This window comes from Emiliania huxleyi (assembly GCF_000372725.1).
Source record: "Emiliania huxleyi CCMP1516 unplaced genomic scaffold EMIHUscaffold_67, whole genome shotgun sequence".
Taxonomy (NCBI): Eukaryota; Haptophyta; order Isochrysidales; family Noelaerhabdaceae; genus Emiliania; species Emiliania huxleyi.
This window is the reverse complement of record NW_005196981.1, coordinates 82,117-97,763: the sequence shown is the minus strand read 5'-3', so window position 1 is coordinate 97,763 and position 15,647 is coordinate 82,117. Positions and strand designations below refer to the sequence as shown.

Below are 15,647 nucleotides of genomic sequence, written 5' to 3'. Positions count from 1 at the left end.
CCGTCAGCAGCACGCGCGCCGAATGAACCAAACCCACCGGCACAACCGCCGCGCGGGTACACACACGCCCCTGCTGTGGCGAGTGGCCGAAAAAGAACGCACACACCGTTTTCTTTGTTCACATCGCCCCCCGCCTTTTCGCACCAAAATAAAAACTCGCTGAGCCTCACACGCCTCCATGCATGGCCGGCCCAAGGCTTCCGCTGCCGCCTCCCGGCGCGGACGCGCTTCAACAGCGGCCGGGGGAGCGGGCCTCCCGTTGCTGACTTGCTGTCCAAGAAGATCCAAGCCGCGGCGGCGGCTGGCAACGTGGGCGCAGTGCGGACGTGGCTCGGCGCGGGTGGGCGGCTCGATGCGACGTGCGAGCGTGGTGGATGGATGGAGTGGCTGTACGGTCTTGGTGATCGTCGCCGCCCACCCTTTCAAGCAGCTGGTCGAGCTGCTGCTGAAGCGCGGCGCAGAAGCGGACGCGCGAGACAGCGGTTGCTATACGGCACTGATGGCAGCGGCCATGAAGGGCCGCGAGGGGACCACCCTTTACGGCATGAAGGGCCGGTGGTCGAGTTGTTGCCTGGCTGGATCGCTCCGGCGAGGAGGGAGGGGCGGAGCACATGCCAGGCCGAACGAAGGCTGGCTCAGCCGGGACCGCGTCCCGGCGCGGATTTGCTTCGACGGCGTCACAGGCTGCGCCGCTCGCGCTGCCGAAAAAGATCCAAGCAGCGGCGGCGGACGGCAAGGCGGGCGTGGTGCAGACGTGGCTCGCCGGGGACGGGCGGGTTGATGCGACGTGCGTGCGTCGCGGTGTGAGTGGCTGTACGCTCCTGCTGATCGCCGCCGGCAACGGCCACAAGCAGCTGGTCGAGGTTCTGCTGAAGCGGGGCGCGAAGGTGGACGCCCAAGACAGCAAAGGAGTCACGGCGCTGATGAACGCCGCCGCCAACGGCCACGTGCAGGTGGTCGAGAAGCTGCTGCAGCACGGCGCGGAGATCAACCTGCAGAGCAGCTGCGCTTGCACTGCGCTGATGTTCGCCTCCGCCCAAGGCCAGGCGCGGTTGGCCGAGCTGCTTTTGCGGCATGGGGCAGAGGTCGATCTGCAGGACGTTAGCGGCTACACTGCGCTCACAAGCGCCGCCCACTGCGGCCGTCCTGCCGTTCTGCTCTGCCTGCTGCGGGCAGGCGCAGACATGGCGCTGCGCACTGCGAACGGCAAGACGGCACTGCAGATCGCCAAAGAGAAGGGTCACACTGAGTGCGTCGCCGCCGTCAATACGTTTCTCGGCGAGGTGGCGGCGGCGAGGCGCGACGCGGCGGCGGTCGAGGCGGGCGGCGCGGGGGCAGGCAGCGCTTCGGGCGGCAGCAGCGGGCCGGTTCCCGAGGAGATCGGCGAGGCGGGCGGCGTCGCTTCCTTGAGTGATGAGGCAGCGGCGGCTGCGGCGGAGGCGGGCGGGGTGGGGGCGGTCGGGGCCGCGCCCGCGTCCGGCGGCGTTGAGGGCGAGTCGCCTTCTGGCGGCGAGGACGCCGTCCCCGAGGAGATTGCGGATGCGGCTGAGGAGGGTGATGAGGCGGCGGTGCTGGCGTGGCTCGACGGCGGCGGGCGGGTCGATGCAACATCCACGGCGTATGGCGATCCACTGCTGATGTTCGCCGCCTACAACGGCCACGAGCGGCTGGCCGCGACGCTGCTGCAACGTGGCGCTTCGATCGACCTTCAGAACAGCGAAGGAAGCGTTGCGCTGACGGGCGCCGCCGCCAACGGCCACGAGCGGGTTGTCGACATGCTGCTGCAGCACGGCGCGGAGATCAACTGGCAGAACATTGCGGGCTTCACCGCGCTGCTGTGCGCCGCCGGCCAAGGCCACGAGCGGGTGGTCGAGCTGCTGCTGCGGCACGGCGCGAAGGTCAACCTGCAGGACAGCGGCGGCTTCGCCGCGCTGATGCTCGCCGCCGGCCAAGGCCACGAGCGGGTGGTCGACTTGCTGATACGGCACGGCGCGGAGGTCAACGTGCAGAACAGCGACGGCGGCACCGCGCTGATGGGCGCAGCCATCCAAGGCCACTTCGCCGTCGTGCTCCGCCTGCTGCGGGCGGGCGCCGACACGAAGCTGCGTGATGAGGCTGGCTGGACGGCGCTGCAGTTGGCCAAGGAGAACGGCCACGCCGAGTGCGTGCGCGCCCTCGAGGAGCACGCGGCGGCCGGGCTGGCGGCCGAGACGGCGGCAGAGAAGGCGGCCGAGAAGGCGGCCGAGAAGGCGGCGAAGGAGGCGGCGTGGGCCGCGGGGGCGGCGGCGAGGGCAGCGGAGCGGGCGGCGGCGGAGGCGGAGGCGGAGCGGCATGCCAACGAGCTGCTGGCGGAGGTCGAGGCGGAGAAGCGCGCCAAGAAGAAGGGCAAGAAGAAGAAGAAGGGGGGCGGGAGCGGCGGCGCTGGGCCATCGCAGGATCCCGAGGCGCCGGCACAGGCAGCCACAGCCAAGCCCGTGCCGCTGGACAAGGAGGGGATGCTCAGGCTTCTCGAGACTCTCACCGAGGAGCGGATTCGGTACGGCATCACGGCGGAGACGTCGGTCGAGGGGCTGGCGGAGGCGTTGGGAGAGGCGGCGGGCGAGGCGAGCGAGGAGGAGACGCCGGAGGCGGGCGAGGAGGCGGCAGCGGAGGCGGGCGAGGAGGAGGGCGAGGAGGCGGGCGAGGAGGCGGGTGAGGAGGCGACAGCGGAGGCGGCAGCGGAGGCGGAGGCGGCAGCGGGGTCGCGCCGGGAGGCTGAGGCCGAGGCAGACGCTGTGGCAGCGGCAGAGGAGGAGGAGGCGGCCGCCGTGGCGGCGGTTGCGGCAGCGGCTGCGGCAGCGGCTGTGGCGGCGGCGGCAACGGCGGCGGCGGCGGCGGCGGCGGCAGTGGCAGAGGCCGAGGCAGCAGAGGCGGCACTCGCCGCCGTCAAGGCGAGGCGCGTCTTGGCGGGGAGGGCCAAGGCGGAGGCGGCCTAGCTGCCGGCGCAAGGACAGCAACCACGTGCCGGCGCCGGCGCACGGATCGTGGTTGGCATGTCCATGTGGGAGGACGGTGGGAGGGGTGTTCCGTCTCAAGGACTCTGGGTCGGGATCCCTCGTTGAGTCTGCGGCAGGAGTGGCAGGCGTGCGCACGACATTTCTTGCACTCCGGGAGCCAGTGCGGGAGGGGAGCGGGGACCGGGGTGCGGGAAGGAACGAAGGATTGGGGTTGCACATCGCTCTTTGACCGGGGTCCGGGCGGGGGGCGGGGGGCGCGTGTCCCCTAGGGCTGTCCCCGCGGCGCGTTCCCGCACGTACGTCGTACCTGTCGGCGTGTCGTGTCGCGTGTCGCTGCCGGGTTATCGGTGCGGCGTGGTGTGGGCGCGCCGCTGGTGAGCGGTGGTGTGGCGTGTGGTGTGGATGGGAGGTGTGGGCCGCCACGACGGTAACGCCGCCCGCGCGGGTTTGGTTGCGTCGGCGCCCTCGGATGTGCTGTAGGACCGGTCCTCTTTGTTATTCATATGAAGAGGAACCTACGCCTGCTTCGTCGCTGCGCTCGCTCTCGTCGCCTCTCGCGCGGAAGCCAGTCTCAACACTGACGCACTCCAAGTGGCCTCCTGTTACTACTCGCGACTTCCGCTCAACACAAGAATGACGGCCATCCCGCTGCACACGCTCTTCTCCAAGGCCGAAGCGGCCGCGGTCAAGGTCTCGCCAAACGCCAAATACCTCGCGTGGATGGCGAGGACCAATGGCGGCGCGCTAAATCTCTTCTGCGCGTCGCTGCCCTTGCGTCCGCCAAGCAACGTCAACAGCGGCATCCCCGGCGGCCGTCAGCTGACCGCGTGCCAGAGTCGTGACATCTGCTTCTACTTCACCTTCACCCGTGACGACTCCCGCATCCTCTACCTGCGTGAAACGGAGCACGGCAGCGAGCTGTATCACCTGTACGCCATCGACATTGAGCAGACGCAGGCACCCTTGAGCGGTGGTGGCATCGATCTGCTGGCGGCGCATCCAAAAGTCACGTGCTGCGTCGGCTTCGTTGGCGGCCTGCAGCTCTGGCTGCCGAGAAGCGACCCCAACATCGCCATCATCTCCACGGGTCGAGGCTCGCTGCTCTGGGATCTCAGCGAGCTCAACCTCGCCTCGGGCTCGCTGCGCACCGTTGCGGCCAACCCGGCGAGCACGTGGCTCGGCATTGCTCGACTCCTCGCCGCGCTGCTGCTGCACATAATCCTCGTCGTCGTGTGCCGCGTGCTGGAGATGATCACCCTGGGGCTCGCTACGCCGGTCCTTCGCGCCGTCCAATACTTAGCTCCGCCACCGGCGGCGCCCGTCCAATACTTTGTCGACCGTAGTGGCACGCTCATTGGGATCGCCTCGGCGGCCCTAGGCCTGCCCAGCGGCGAGAAGAGCCGAGTGCCGTGGCCGCCAGGCGTCGCGCTGCGCTTCACGAAGCGCCTGCGCCGCGGCGGCTTCGCGCCCGTCTGCGCCGACATCCCCTTTAGCGATCTCAACATGCAGCTCGTAGGGTCTGGCGCCGCCTCCGGCCGGCTGCGTCTCGTGCGCGTGGGCGAGGGCGACGCGGTCGCCATCCACACGTGCGACACGGCGGATACCACGGCGTACGTGCGCTTCGACAGCTCCGAGGCCCCGCCCGCCATCCTCGCGCAGAGCCCGCGTGCCGACATCTCGGGCTTTTACGATTCGCCGCTCAGCGGGGAGCTCGAGGCGATCGTGGTGACCGCGCAGCGGAGCGAGGTGGTGCCACTCAGCGAGGGCGGCCGTCGGCTGCAGGCGGAGCTCGCGCGCGTGCGTGCCGCGATCGACGACGCGAACACCGCGGGCGGCGCTGACGAGACACTCGAGCTGAGCATCGCCTCACGCAGCCTGGCAGACGACGTATGGGTCGTTCGCAGCCAGTCGGACACCGCGCCCGCGACCTTCTGGCTCCTCGCTCCGTACACGTCGGGCAGCCCTCGCGAGCTCCTCTGCGCGCGCCCGGCGCTGCGCGGCCTCTCTGCGGCCCTCTCGCCCATGGCGGCGGTCAGTATCCCCGCGCGCGACGGCGAGCAGCTGCCAGGCTACTTGACGCTCCCGCGTGCGCACCAACGGCTGTGGTCCGCCGGCGCCTCCGACGCTTCTTCCACCCCACCACCACCGCCGCTCGTCCTCTGCATCCACGGCGGGCCCAACGAGCGCGACTACGCGGGCTTCGACCCGTGGGTGCAGCTCCTCGCGGCGCGGGGCATGGCGGTGCTCTCAGTCGACTATCGCGGCTCGACGGGGTATGGGCGGCGCTTCTGTAACCTGGCGCACGGCAACGTGCGCGGCATGCACGAGGACGTGGAGGATGCACGCCGATGGGCCGTGGCCACTGGCCTCGCCGCGCCCCACCGGATCGCCATCCTTGGGGCCAGCTGGGGCGGCTACCTGGCACTGGGCGGTGCGACCGAGGTGGCGGCGGCCACCACCGCGTCGGACGACGACGCGGCGGCCTCACCGCGCTACGCGGCTGTCGTCGCTATCGTGCCGCTCGTCGCCGTTGGCGCCGCAAATACGTCGCCCGCGTTCCGCAGCGACCCGCTCGTTGCGCAGTATTGGAGGCAGCTCTACGGCCCCAGTGTGGCTAAGGACGTCAAGGCCGCAGCCGCGCTCTCGCCGCTGCATCGCCTCGAGAATCTCGACAAGGCGGTGAAGCTGCTGCTCGTGCACGGCGAGCGCGATCCGAGGGTGCCGCGCGAGCACGGCGACGCGGTCGCGGCGGCGGCCATGCGCGCTGGCCTCGCCGGTGCACACCTGACCTATGCGCGAGAGGGCCACGCCATCCGTCGCGAGCCCAACGTGCTGCACATGTGGCATGCGATCGAGCGCTTCCTGTGTGACGCCTTCGCGCTGCCCGCACCGCCAGCGGTGGAGGCGCGCTTGTTCCAAGGCAACACGTGCACCGTGCAGTGGGACAGCGTCGGCGTGTATGGAATGTGCGAGGAGGAGAAGGCCGATGCGGAGAAGACCTTGGCATACTTGGCTTGGCGCCATCCTCGCCTCGCTTCCTATGACCCGCCACCAAGCGGCACTGTCTCTTCATCAGCGTCGTCTTCGCCGCCGACAAAGGCTCCGCGTGTCGACGCTCTCGTCGTCCACGGCAACTCGATGGTCGCGTGCCCTCTCGGAGCGGCCGACCTCTTTGTTGACGTGCTCTATCCAGCGGGCTGCCGCGCTGTGATTTTGACGGGTGGTGTCGGCCGCGAAACGCCACCCCTTTGGCTTGAGCTTGCGTCCCGCGGGCTCAAGCCGCTCTTCTCTTCCGAGCATGGTGGTGGTTCTGCACCGCCGTGGTCGAATGACCGTCCGCCTGCGCACGTGGCTCTGCCCGCCCAAGGCATCTCCTCGAAGCCGGTGCTCGACGGCTTTGATCTCACTCTCGCGCCCGAGGCGCTGCGCGCATACGCGAGCGAGGCGGACGTGTTCCTCGAGCTCTTCCTCTCGCGCTGCCGCGAGCGCGGCCTGGGAGACTGTGTCGCTTTTGGAGGCAACCCGATGGCCGACGGCAAAGACGACACGGCCACCGCCAGCCGTCGCCGTGACGGCGGCACCGCCTACGTGTATCTCGAGACGGCGTCCACGCACACGGGCACGAACGTCGAGTTCTCACGCGCGACGCTGCGCGTGCTCGGGCTCGACGATCAGACGGCAGCGGTTGCCGTCGTGCAGCAGCCTCAGCTTCATATGCGCACCTGCCTCACCTGGCAGAAGCAGACCGGCAGGCAGCCGCTCGGATGGACCGTGCGCCCGACTGAGGCGGCTGTCGGTCGCAGCTTTGCCGAACAGCTTCGGTACGCCCTCGGCGAGGTCCGGCGTATTCCGGCGTACGCCAAGGCGGACAAGGCCTTCTGCGTGATGCCCGATGACTTTCCGCACGAGGCGGCGCGCAGGCTGGAGGAGCTGGAGCCCACGATACAGGCGGCGCTCGACCTCGAGGTCGCCGCGAAGGCAAGGGGAAGCGCGGCGGCGAAGGCGTGACCATGTGCCGTGCGTGCTGCTGAGATACCCATACCGCGTCTACGTGAGTCGTGAGTACTGCGCTGAGTTGTGATTCGCCGTAGGAGCGTACGGTACACACTCACACACGCGCTTTAGAGCTCAGGGGAAAATGCCGGTTCACCGTTCCAGTGCGAGCAACGCACAGTCGCCGCGGACACGCACTCGCACACCGAACCCAACCCAGACTCGGCCCGACTCCCGCTGCTCTCGCGCGGGCGCGTCACCGCAACATATTCTCCCAGTGCACCGGCTTTGACGTGGCAGCCGGTCCCAGCGCCTCGAGCTTCTCCCGCGAAGCGTCCTCCGCATCCTGCAGCGTGGCCTCGAGCAGCTTCGCAGTGAGCAGAGCCGGCGCGCTGAGTCCAAGGTCTCTCCACCTAAACAGCAGCCCCTCGAGCCGCGCCTGGTACACCGAGTAGGCGACTCGCTCCATGCCGCGCGCCGGCGAGTGCATGTGCGAGAGCGTGACCACACCCAGCGCCATCGGCACCAGCTGCGAGCTCGCATAGTCGAGTACCACCGCCTCCCGCATGGCGATGGCGAGGCCGGCGCAGGTGGCGAGCAGGTAGATGAAGATGGTTGCGCGCTTGGCGTGCCGCACCCACGAATGTCGGACGTAGTAAGCGTTGAGCTTGAAGCACAGCGCCACGTCCGAGCTGCGCCACCGCTTGTGTTCGGACGACGAGAGCACGCAGACGAGGACCACGGCCACGTGGACGCTCGTCAGCAGGCCGATGGCAGAGGCGTAACTAAGCACCTCGTCGGGGTGGAGCCCGAGCACGCGCACCGAGGCGCGCCGCAGCAGGCACGCCGCGCGCTCCTCGCACGCGGCTGAAGCGTCAAACACATGGCAAGGCGAATGTGCACGCGTGCAGACGAGCCGGTCCTTTGTTTCGGCGGCGGCGGCGAGCTGCTGCAGGAAGGAGAGACCAAACATGACTGAGAAGCGTGTCTCGGCCACACAACGCAGGAGGACCACCATTGCGCCTCGGCGGGTCCATTCAGGGTTCGAGCTCCCTGTCCCTCGCGTCGCCGCGGGCGTCCTCGCGCGCCGGTCACAACTCATAACGTGTCGAGACCGCCCTCTCGCCGTCCATCGACGACCGGGACAGGTCCGCTGGACGAAGTCATGGCTCCTCATGTGCGCGCAACGCCCAACCCCTGCCCGCGAGACGCCAAACAGCCCTGTTGTGCACCATAATGCCGAGGGCCGATGCACCCAGCGGCGTGTCCCCCAGCTCGACCACCTCACCGGACGGCCTCTCGTGTGCACTCGTAGGGCAGGTCGCCGCGCAAGTTCGATGCCAGCTCACCAAGCGCTGCGGGCGAGTTGCGCATCCGACTCGACACGACCTACCTCGAGCTACCACGGCCGACGCTCGGCTCTGTGCGGCGCTCCTACGAGGGCATAAACGCGCTCGCGCTCCTGGTGTCGGAGCGCCATCCCGACGCCGTCAGGTGATGCGCCACCTCCACTCCCAGCGCGTGCGCACACTGCAATGCGGGCGTGCGCGCAAGAGATAGATTGAGTGATATGGGCGACGAGAGATGGGCGACGCACGCGTGCAAGCCCCGCAGAGGTGCGGGCGAGAGGGCGGCCCGAGCCCGAAAGGGCCCGCCCTCGACCTTGCTCTACATGGTAACGGATAAGAAGAGAAACACCCCCGGACCGGGACGCCGGCGGTCGAGTCGGGACACGCTGTGGTTCAGACGTCCCCCCCCTCGACGCAGTCGAGTGACTGACATGAATAGGGAGGAGAAAGTGTCCCCCACATATCACCACAGACGCAGCACAGGGGCTCCAATCCTGTCCGCCGGGGCCTCGGCTAGATCTCCAGTGGGGAGTGCGAGGGCTGGATCGACTGCAGCGAGAGTGTGGGTTGTGGACCGTCGGGGTAGCGTGTGGCGTAGATGTTCTCCTGGAAGTAGAGAGGCTGATGTCTCTCGCCCTGCAGGAAGGAGAAACTCGGACGGCAGAGTGAAAACTCCTCCCTGCGGCATGTGCGCAGAACGGGTTGCGCAATGTGCGGCATCGTGTTGAGGGCTCGGGAGGGCAACGACGGCAGCGTTGCCGAGCTTGTACAGGGGCCTCAATCCTGTCCCCGATGGGGTGCGCCTCTCGCCGCGCGCGTAGCAGTCGGCGCGCGGGTAGCCTCAGAGATGCGCAGAGCGAGATGCGGGTATCAGCAAACCAAGCCCTGGGCTTGGATGGGCGCGGCGAAGCCGCGGCGCAGTGGATAGCGTGAAGAACTCGAGATCGCTGGGATCTTGAGCCGCCGCTGCCACGTGCAAGCCCCGCAGAGGTGCGGGCGAGAGGGCGGCCCGAGCCCGAAAGGGCCCGCCCTCGACCTTGCTCTACATGGTAACGGATAAGAAGAGAAACACCCCCGGACCGGGACGCCGGCGGTCGAGCGAGTCGGGACACGCTGTGGTTCAGACGGCACGAACACAGAGGGACAGTGCGCACCCCGCCCCGCTCGCAGGGCGTGCAGCACACAGCAACACAAGACATATCTAGGCGCTGTGCGCCTCCTCGGGATTTCTGGGGAGGTAGGAGTGTGGTCGAGCGCTCGAAGGCCATCCCGTGCGTTCCGGAATTGCTTGTAAAATTCTTTCCTCACAATGTCCGCGTCGCCGCGCCGCTCAGGTGGCCTCGCCGCCGCAGCCGCCGCCGCCCCCTCGCCGAGCACGCCGCCGCCCTTCCGCCTCCTCAACCTCCCCACGGACCTCCTCGAGCGCGCCCTCTCGCGCTGCGACCCCATCGACATCGCTTGCGTCGCGGCCGTCTCGCTTCTCTTCCACGCCTCTCTCGCTGAGGCGGGCATCCGCTTGCGCCTGCAAGAGGCCGGCTACGAGCCGCCGGCGCAGCCAGAGGGCGAGAGCTGCGCCGTGCGGTGGCTGTGCTACTATGCCTTGCTGTGCGAGTCCAACCCGCCGGCGAGGGCGGCGGCAGGCGCTCAGCACAGCCTCTTCATCGACGGCGAGGGGCGGCTCTCATCGTGCGGGTCGTCAGCGGCAAGGGAGGGCGAAGAGGAGGAGGAGGTGGTGGTGGTGGAGGAGGAGGAGGACGAGGAGGAATTTGCAGGCCTTCTCGGCCACGGCGAGGGCGTGCTGCAGCTCAACACACCGACCCGCCTTCCGTCGACGCTGGGTGACGAGCGCGCCGTCAGCGTGTCGGTTGGCAATAGTCACAGCGTTGCCGTCACCGCCGACGGCGCCGCCTGGAGCTGGGGTAAGGGATTCCAGCTGGGCCACGGCGACGAGCAGAGCCAGTGGCAGCCAAAGAAGATCGAGATCTTTGCTGGCCAGCGCGTCGTCGCTGTCTCGGCTGGAAGCCTCGCCCAACCGCCGACGGCTCTCTCTGGAGCTGGGGCTTTGGAGCCTGGGGCCAGTTGGGCCACGGCGACGAGCAGAACCAGCTGCTGCCCAAGAAGGTCGAGGCCTTTGCTGGCCAGCGCGTGGTCGTTGTCTCGGCTAGTACGCACAGCCTCGCCATCACCGCCGACGGCGCCGTCTGGAGCTGGGGCGATGGAAGCTGTGGCCAGCTGGGCCACGGCGACGAGCAGCACCAGCTGCTGCCAAAGAAGATCGAGCTGTTGGCGGGGCGGCGCGTCATCGGTGTGTCGGCGGGAGGGGATTACAGCCTCGCCATCACCGCCGACGGCGCCGTCTGGAGCTGGGGCTGGGGAGTCCTTGGCAAGCTGGGCCACGGCGACCTGCAGAGCCAGCTGCTGCCCAAGAAGGTCGAGGCGTTTGCTGGGCAGCGCGTCGTCGCTGTGTCGGCTGGATACGCGCACAGCCTCGCCGTCACCGCCGACGGCGCCGTCTGGAGCTGGGGCTATGGAGGCTATGGCCAGCTGGGCCACGGCCGCGCCCGCTGGTGGCGGTACGCTCGGGGCACACAGGACCAGCTGCTGCCCAAGAAGATCGACGCGTTTGTTGGCCAGCGTGTCGTCGCTGTCTCGGCTGGGGAGTACCACAACCTCGCCGTCACCGCCGACGGCGCCGTCTGGAGCTGGGGCAGGGGCGAACATGGCTGCCTAGGCCACGGAGAGGACCTGTCGGAGGTTGTCACCCCCGTTGACGACCTGCTGCTGCCCAAGAAGATCGAGGCATGGGCGCTGGGGCGGTGAGCCGTACCAGGTAGTACCAGCGCTGTGTGCCAAACAAGGGATTTGAAATGTGTGTCGTGTATATCCTGGTGAGACGCGTCGTAATTCTGTGTTAGTGCCAGCGCGCGCCACCGGTACGGCTCTATGTCGTACCCCTGTGAGCCCTGTCGGCGTGTCGTGTCGCGTGTCGCTGCCGGGTTTTTGCCCCGAGAAATCTCACGTATATACCAGGACTCTGGCGCCGTCCAGCCCCTCCGCAAGCACCTCCTGCCCTCCACGCCAGCACACCGCCTCCCTCTCCGCTCTAACGCTCTCAACCAACGCCGCGCACGCTGCCGGGCGCTCACCCTGTCGCCGCCTCGCCGGCGCCCGCCGCGGCGGCACGGCGTGCGACGCGCGAGTTGGAGGCTAGCAGCCCCGCGGCGAGCACGTCGAGGTGGGCGTGCGCGCCGCCGCCCCGCGTCTGCTCGCGCAGCTCGGCCGCCAGGGCCTTGAGCTCGAGCTTTGTCGGCGCGTGCTGCCAGCCGGGCGTGGGCGGCTGCCGCATGTCGGGCGGCATCGGCCCGCGCGCGATCCCGTACCCGCACGCGCCCGCGTCGAGGCCCGCCCGGCTGAGCAGCTCCTCCGCCTCCTGGATCTCGCGCGCCAGCCGGTGCTCGGCGGTCGCGCCCGGGAGCTGCACGCCCGCCAAGTCCCCGGAGGCGAGCACGCGCTGCCAAATCTCGTGCGGGCTCTCGTCCTCGGCGTCCCACACGAGCAACTCGCCCCCCGCCGCGGCGTCGGCGGCCGCCCCGGTCCCGCCCTCCTCGGCCGCGAGCGAGCAGATCGCGTCGAGCGCCTCCGACCCCATCGCGTGCTCGCGCCAAAAGGCCGCGTCGGCGGCCGAGAGGCCGGGCGGAGGCCCCTCGCCGTCCCAGCCCAAGCCCTCGTCCTCGCGGAGGTCGCCGAGCTCGCGGACGAGGTAGCCTGCGCGCGGGGCGGTCCGGCGGTCAGGGGCGTGCGCAGCCGGCAGGGGCGCGGCCGAGCGAGGCGGACGCCTGGGTTTGGCAGCTCGCCCAGCGGCGCAAGCTTCCAGCCTCGGGGAGGCCACGTCTCGCTGCCGCCGTTGCTGTCGCCAGCCCCGCTGGCGCCGTTGCCGCCCTCGGCCCCCTCGCCCGCCTCGTCCACGCCCGCCTCGTCCGCCGCCGCCTCCTCCTCCATCTTTGCGACCGGCCCGTCCTCTTCGCCACCGCCGCAGAGCAGGTCCTCTGCCAGAGCCGCCTTGGCCGCCCCGCCGGCCCCGTCGTCCGCGTCGCCCGGCACGCCGCCGCTAGCCAGCGCCGCCTTCTTCCGCTTCCGCTCCGCGGCGGTGAGCGAGCCGCGGCGCACCGCCGGCGTATACAGCTCGACGAGGCGCGAGAACTGCCCGCCGCGCCCCTGCGCGTGCGCCGCCGCGGCGAGGACACGCTCGAGCTCCGAGGGGGGCTCGGGCGAGTCGGTGCCGGCGCCGGCGCCGCCGTTGGCGGCGGCGAGGTGAGGCGCCGGCAGCACGAGCTCGCCCAGCAAGCGAGGGAAGAGCACGCGCACCGGCGGGAGCAGGTGCGAGGGGACGCGCGACAGGTTGCGCTCCAGCCACTCGTCGATAGCGCGCCCCTCCCAGCCGGGCGCGCGCGAGGCGGCCGCCGCGGTCGGCCTGCCGCTCGCGCTGGCAGCCTCCTCCTCCTCCACATCCATGCCGAGCAAGCCCGGCGCGGCGGTCAGCTCCTCGGGCACCGCGTTGGCGCCAAAGATCGACTCGAGCCGCGACGGCGCCGCGTGCCGCAGCGACGTCCGCGCCGCGGCCGAACGGCCCTCCGCGCCCGCGCCCCGCTCGCCCGGGGCGGGGGCGGCGCGGCCCTCGGGGGCGAGGAAGTGGAGCTCGCCGCCCGCGCCGAGGCAGAGCGGCGTGCCGCGTCCGCCCGCCTCCGCGTGCAGGAAGCCGACGGAGCGCGGGACCTCGGAGAGGCGCCACGCGCGCCGCGGCGCGCCCATCGTGCCACCGCCGGCGCCGGCCGCTCCGTCGCTCCTCGCCTGCGACGTGCCGTCGAACTCGAGGATCGCAAAGGAGGTGCAGCGGCCGTCTGCGCTGCGCGGCGCGGAGGGCATCGCGAGCGCCACCGCGACGAGCGTCGCGTCGGAGCACGGGTCGGCCGCCGCGGCGAGCACCTCGGGCGCCTGGTACGCCCACAGCACATGCGACGTGAGCAGCGAGAAGCAAAAGACGGCGCGCGAGGTGTGCGCGAGGAGGGTGCCGCCGTCGCCCGGGAAGGCGAGGAAGACGAACCCGTCCGACGCCTCGAGCGGCTGAGAGAGCGTGGCGAGCAGCCCGTTGGTGAGCGGCTCCCACAGCGTGATGACGTCGGGCGCGTACGCCACCGCCATCACCGAGCCGTCCGACGAAAACGCGGCGGCCGTCGCGGCGCTCTGCCGGTAGAAGCCGACGGAGCGGCAAGCCCAGCCGCCGACCGCGCTTCCCGCGGGGAGGGGCGCGCTGCTCCCGGCCGCGGGCTCCGCGGCGCCCGGCCCCGGCGCCGGCGCCGCCGGGGGGATCGCCTCCCAGAGCTTGAACTTTGCGTCGTGCGCGGCGGTGAGGGCGATGAGCAGCGTCGGGTGGAGAGTGAGAGCGGTGAGGGTGCCGGCGTGCGGCTGGGGCACGCGCGTGACGAGCGTCCAAGCGCCGTCCCGCTGCTGCCAGAGCTTGAGGCACGTGTGCTGCCGCAGCTCGGCGTTGGCGCGCACCTCAAACGTGGCGAGGTGCGACCCGTCTGCCGAGAGGGCGGCGTCGGTCACCCGCGGCGCGAAAGTGCCGCCGGCGGCGGCGGTGCCTCGGTAGGAGCGCCGTGCATCCCTGGACGAGCCCACCGCCGGCAGCGACCCGTACAGGTTTGCGGGCGCCCCCCCCGAGCGAACCCGAGGTGGGGCGTCGGTGGGAGGGCGACCACCATTGCAGGGCTTGCGGCTGCCGTCCGCCGCCCGTAACAGGACGACGGCCCCGGCCGCTGCGGGTCATAAATCACCCCGGGCCGGCGCCGCCGGAAAGCCTTCCTTCGTGGAGGGGGGGGGGGGGGGGCGGGCCAGGGCAGGAGAAGACGGGCGAGGGGAGGAGAGGGCGGGCGAGGGGAGGAGGAGGGGACACACCGTAGATGACGCGGCGGACGGAGCGCGCGCCGAGGTCGACGAGCTGCACGCTGTTGTCCTCGCTGCGCAGCGCGAGCGTGCCCCCGTCCTCTGACGGCGTCATCCCGAGCAGCGGCGCGCCGAGCCGCGGCAGAAAGTTGCGCTCTGCGCCGTGCGTCCGCCAAAAGACAAGCACTCCCTCGCGGCCGGCGGAGAGGACGAGGCCGCCGTCGACGGAGAAGGAGAGCGCGGCGAGCGCCTGCGCGTGCCAGTGCATCTCCCGCGCCGCCCCATCTGAGCTGCTCGCGCCCGTCGCCTCGCGCGCGGCCGCGTCTCTCGTCGCGATCCGCCAGAGATGGATGCGGCCGAGCTCGTCGGCGGTCGCGGCGAGGCGCTCGGTGGGGGAGAGGGCGACGCAGAGCAGGGCGGCGCGCTTCTCGCGACGCTGCCGAAAGTGCGCCGTCGACCGCTCCGCCACGTCGTGAACCGTCAGCCACGAGCCGCTCACCGCCGCCACAAACGCGCTCTCCTCGCCGCACGCCGCGACGGCGAGCGCCGTCGCCTTTGCGCGGAAGAGGGGGCGCAGCTCGGCGGGCCACGGCCGCTCGAGGCTGCCGAAGGCGCCGCTCGCGTCCTCCTCCGGCCCGAGCGGCTCGTCCCCCTCCTCGGCTGCCGCGGCGAGCGCCCCGTCCCCGCTGCCGCCGTCGCCGTCGCGGCGGCCGCTCCGTGCGGCGAGCTCCTTGGCGCGCTTGGCGCTGCGCTTCGACACGCGGAGCGAGGCGGCGTAGGTCCGGCCCCCGTGTGCGAGCCCCTCCGCGTAGCGCGGCGTCCCGGCGGGCGCGGCCTTGCCCTCGGGGCTGGTGAGCACAAAGGCGGTCGAAGGCGTCGTCGCGTGCAGCGACATTGCGAGGATGGGTCGGCCCACGCAAAAGGCGCGCAGGATGGTGGCGTCGTCGAGATCCCACAGCAGAATCCGGCCGTCCAGGCCGGCCGACAGCCCCTGGAAGACGTTGGAGGCCACGTTTGAGACGGCCGTGACGTCCTCCGTGTGGCCCTCGAGCACCCGCAGCAGGGCGCCCGTCTCGCATGAGAAGAGCTTCACCGCGGCGCCGGAGCAGCACATCATGTGCTTCGAGTCGGTCGTGAAGGCGACCGGGCGCTCGACGAGCGAGCCGCCGGCGTGCGCCGCCATGGCAGAGCCCAGTGTGTGCTGGAGGACGTGGTCTCCGTCGCCGCCAGCGTGGAGTAAAAGCAAAAATTTTCAAGCACACTCAGAGAGAGAGAGAGAGAGAGAGAGACGCGCTGGGCAGATCCGGATGGTCTCACCCGGTGGGAGGCACTGAGGCGTCTAGGACGCTCCACTCTACCTTAAGCT

General features: G+C 70.5%; 2 protein-coding genes across 2 annotated transcripts; one reads left to right on the top strand and one right to left on the bottom strand.

Moving 5' to 3' along the window:
• Nucleotides 1–3,629: 3,629 nt before the first annotated feature.
• EMIHUDRAFT_215834 (hypothetical protein) lies at nucleotides 3,630–7,004 on the top strand (the record flags this gene model as incomplete). The annotated part of the gene is made up of 1 exon (XM_005762558.1): nucleotides 3,630–7,004. The coding sequence occupies one exon, from the start codon at nucleotides 3,630–3,632 to the stop codon at nucleotides 7,002–7,004; it is 3,375 nt and encodes a 1,124-aa protein (XP_005762615.1).
• A 4,349-nt stretch (nucleotides 7,005–11,353) lies between these two features.
• Nucleotides 11,354–15,464, bottom strand: EMIHUDRAFT_215831 (hypothetical protein; the record flags this gene model as incomplete). Its single annotated transcript, XM_005762557.1, has 10 exons — nucleotides 11,354–11,404; nucleotides 11,532–11,868; nucleotides 11,983–12,103; nucleotides 12,583–12,751; nucleotides 12,845–12,910; nucleotides 13,274–13,579; nucleotides 13,811–13,980; nucleotides 14,098–14,154; nucleotides 14,294–14,909; nucleotides 15,042–15,464. The coding sequence occupies 10 exons, from the start codon at nucleotides 15,462–15,464 to the stop codon at nucleotides 11,354–11,356; spliced, it is 2,316 nt and encodes a 771-aa protein (XP_005762614.1).
• Between the last annotated feature and the right edge of the window lie 183 nt (nucleotides 15,465–15,647).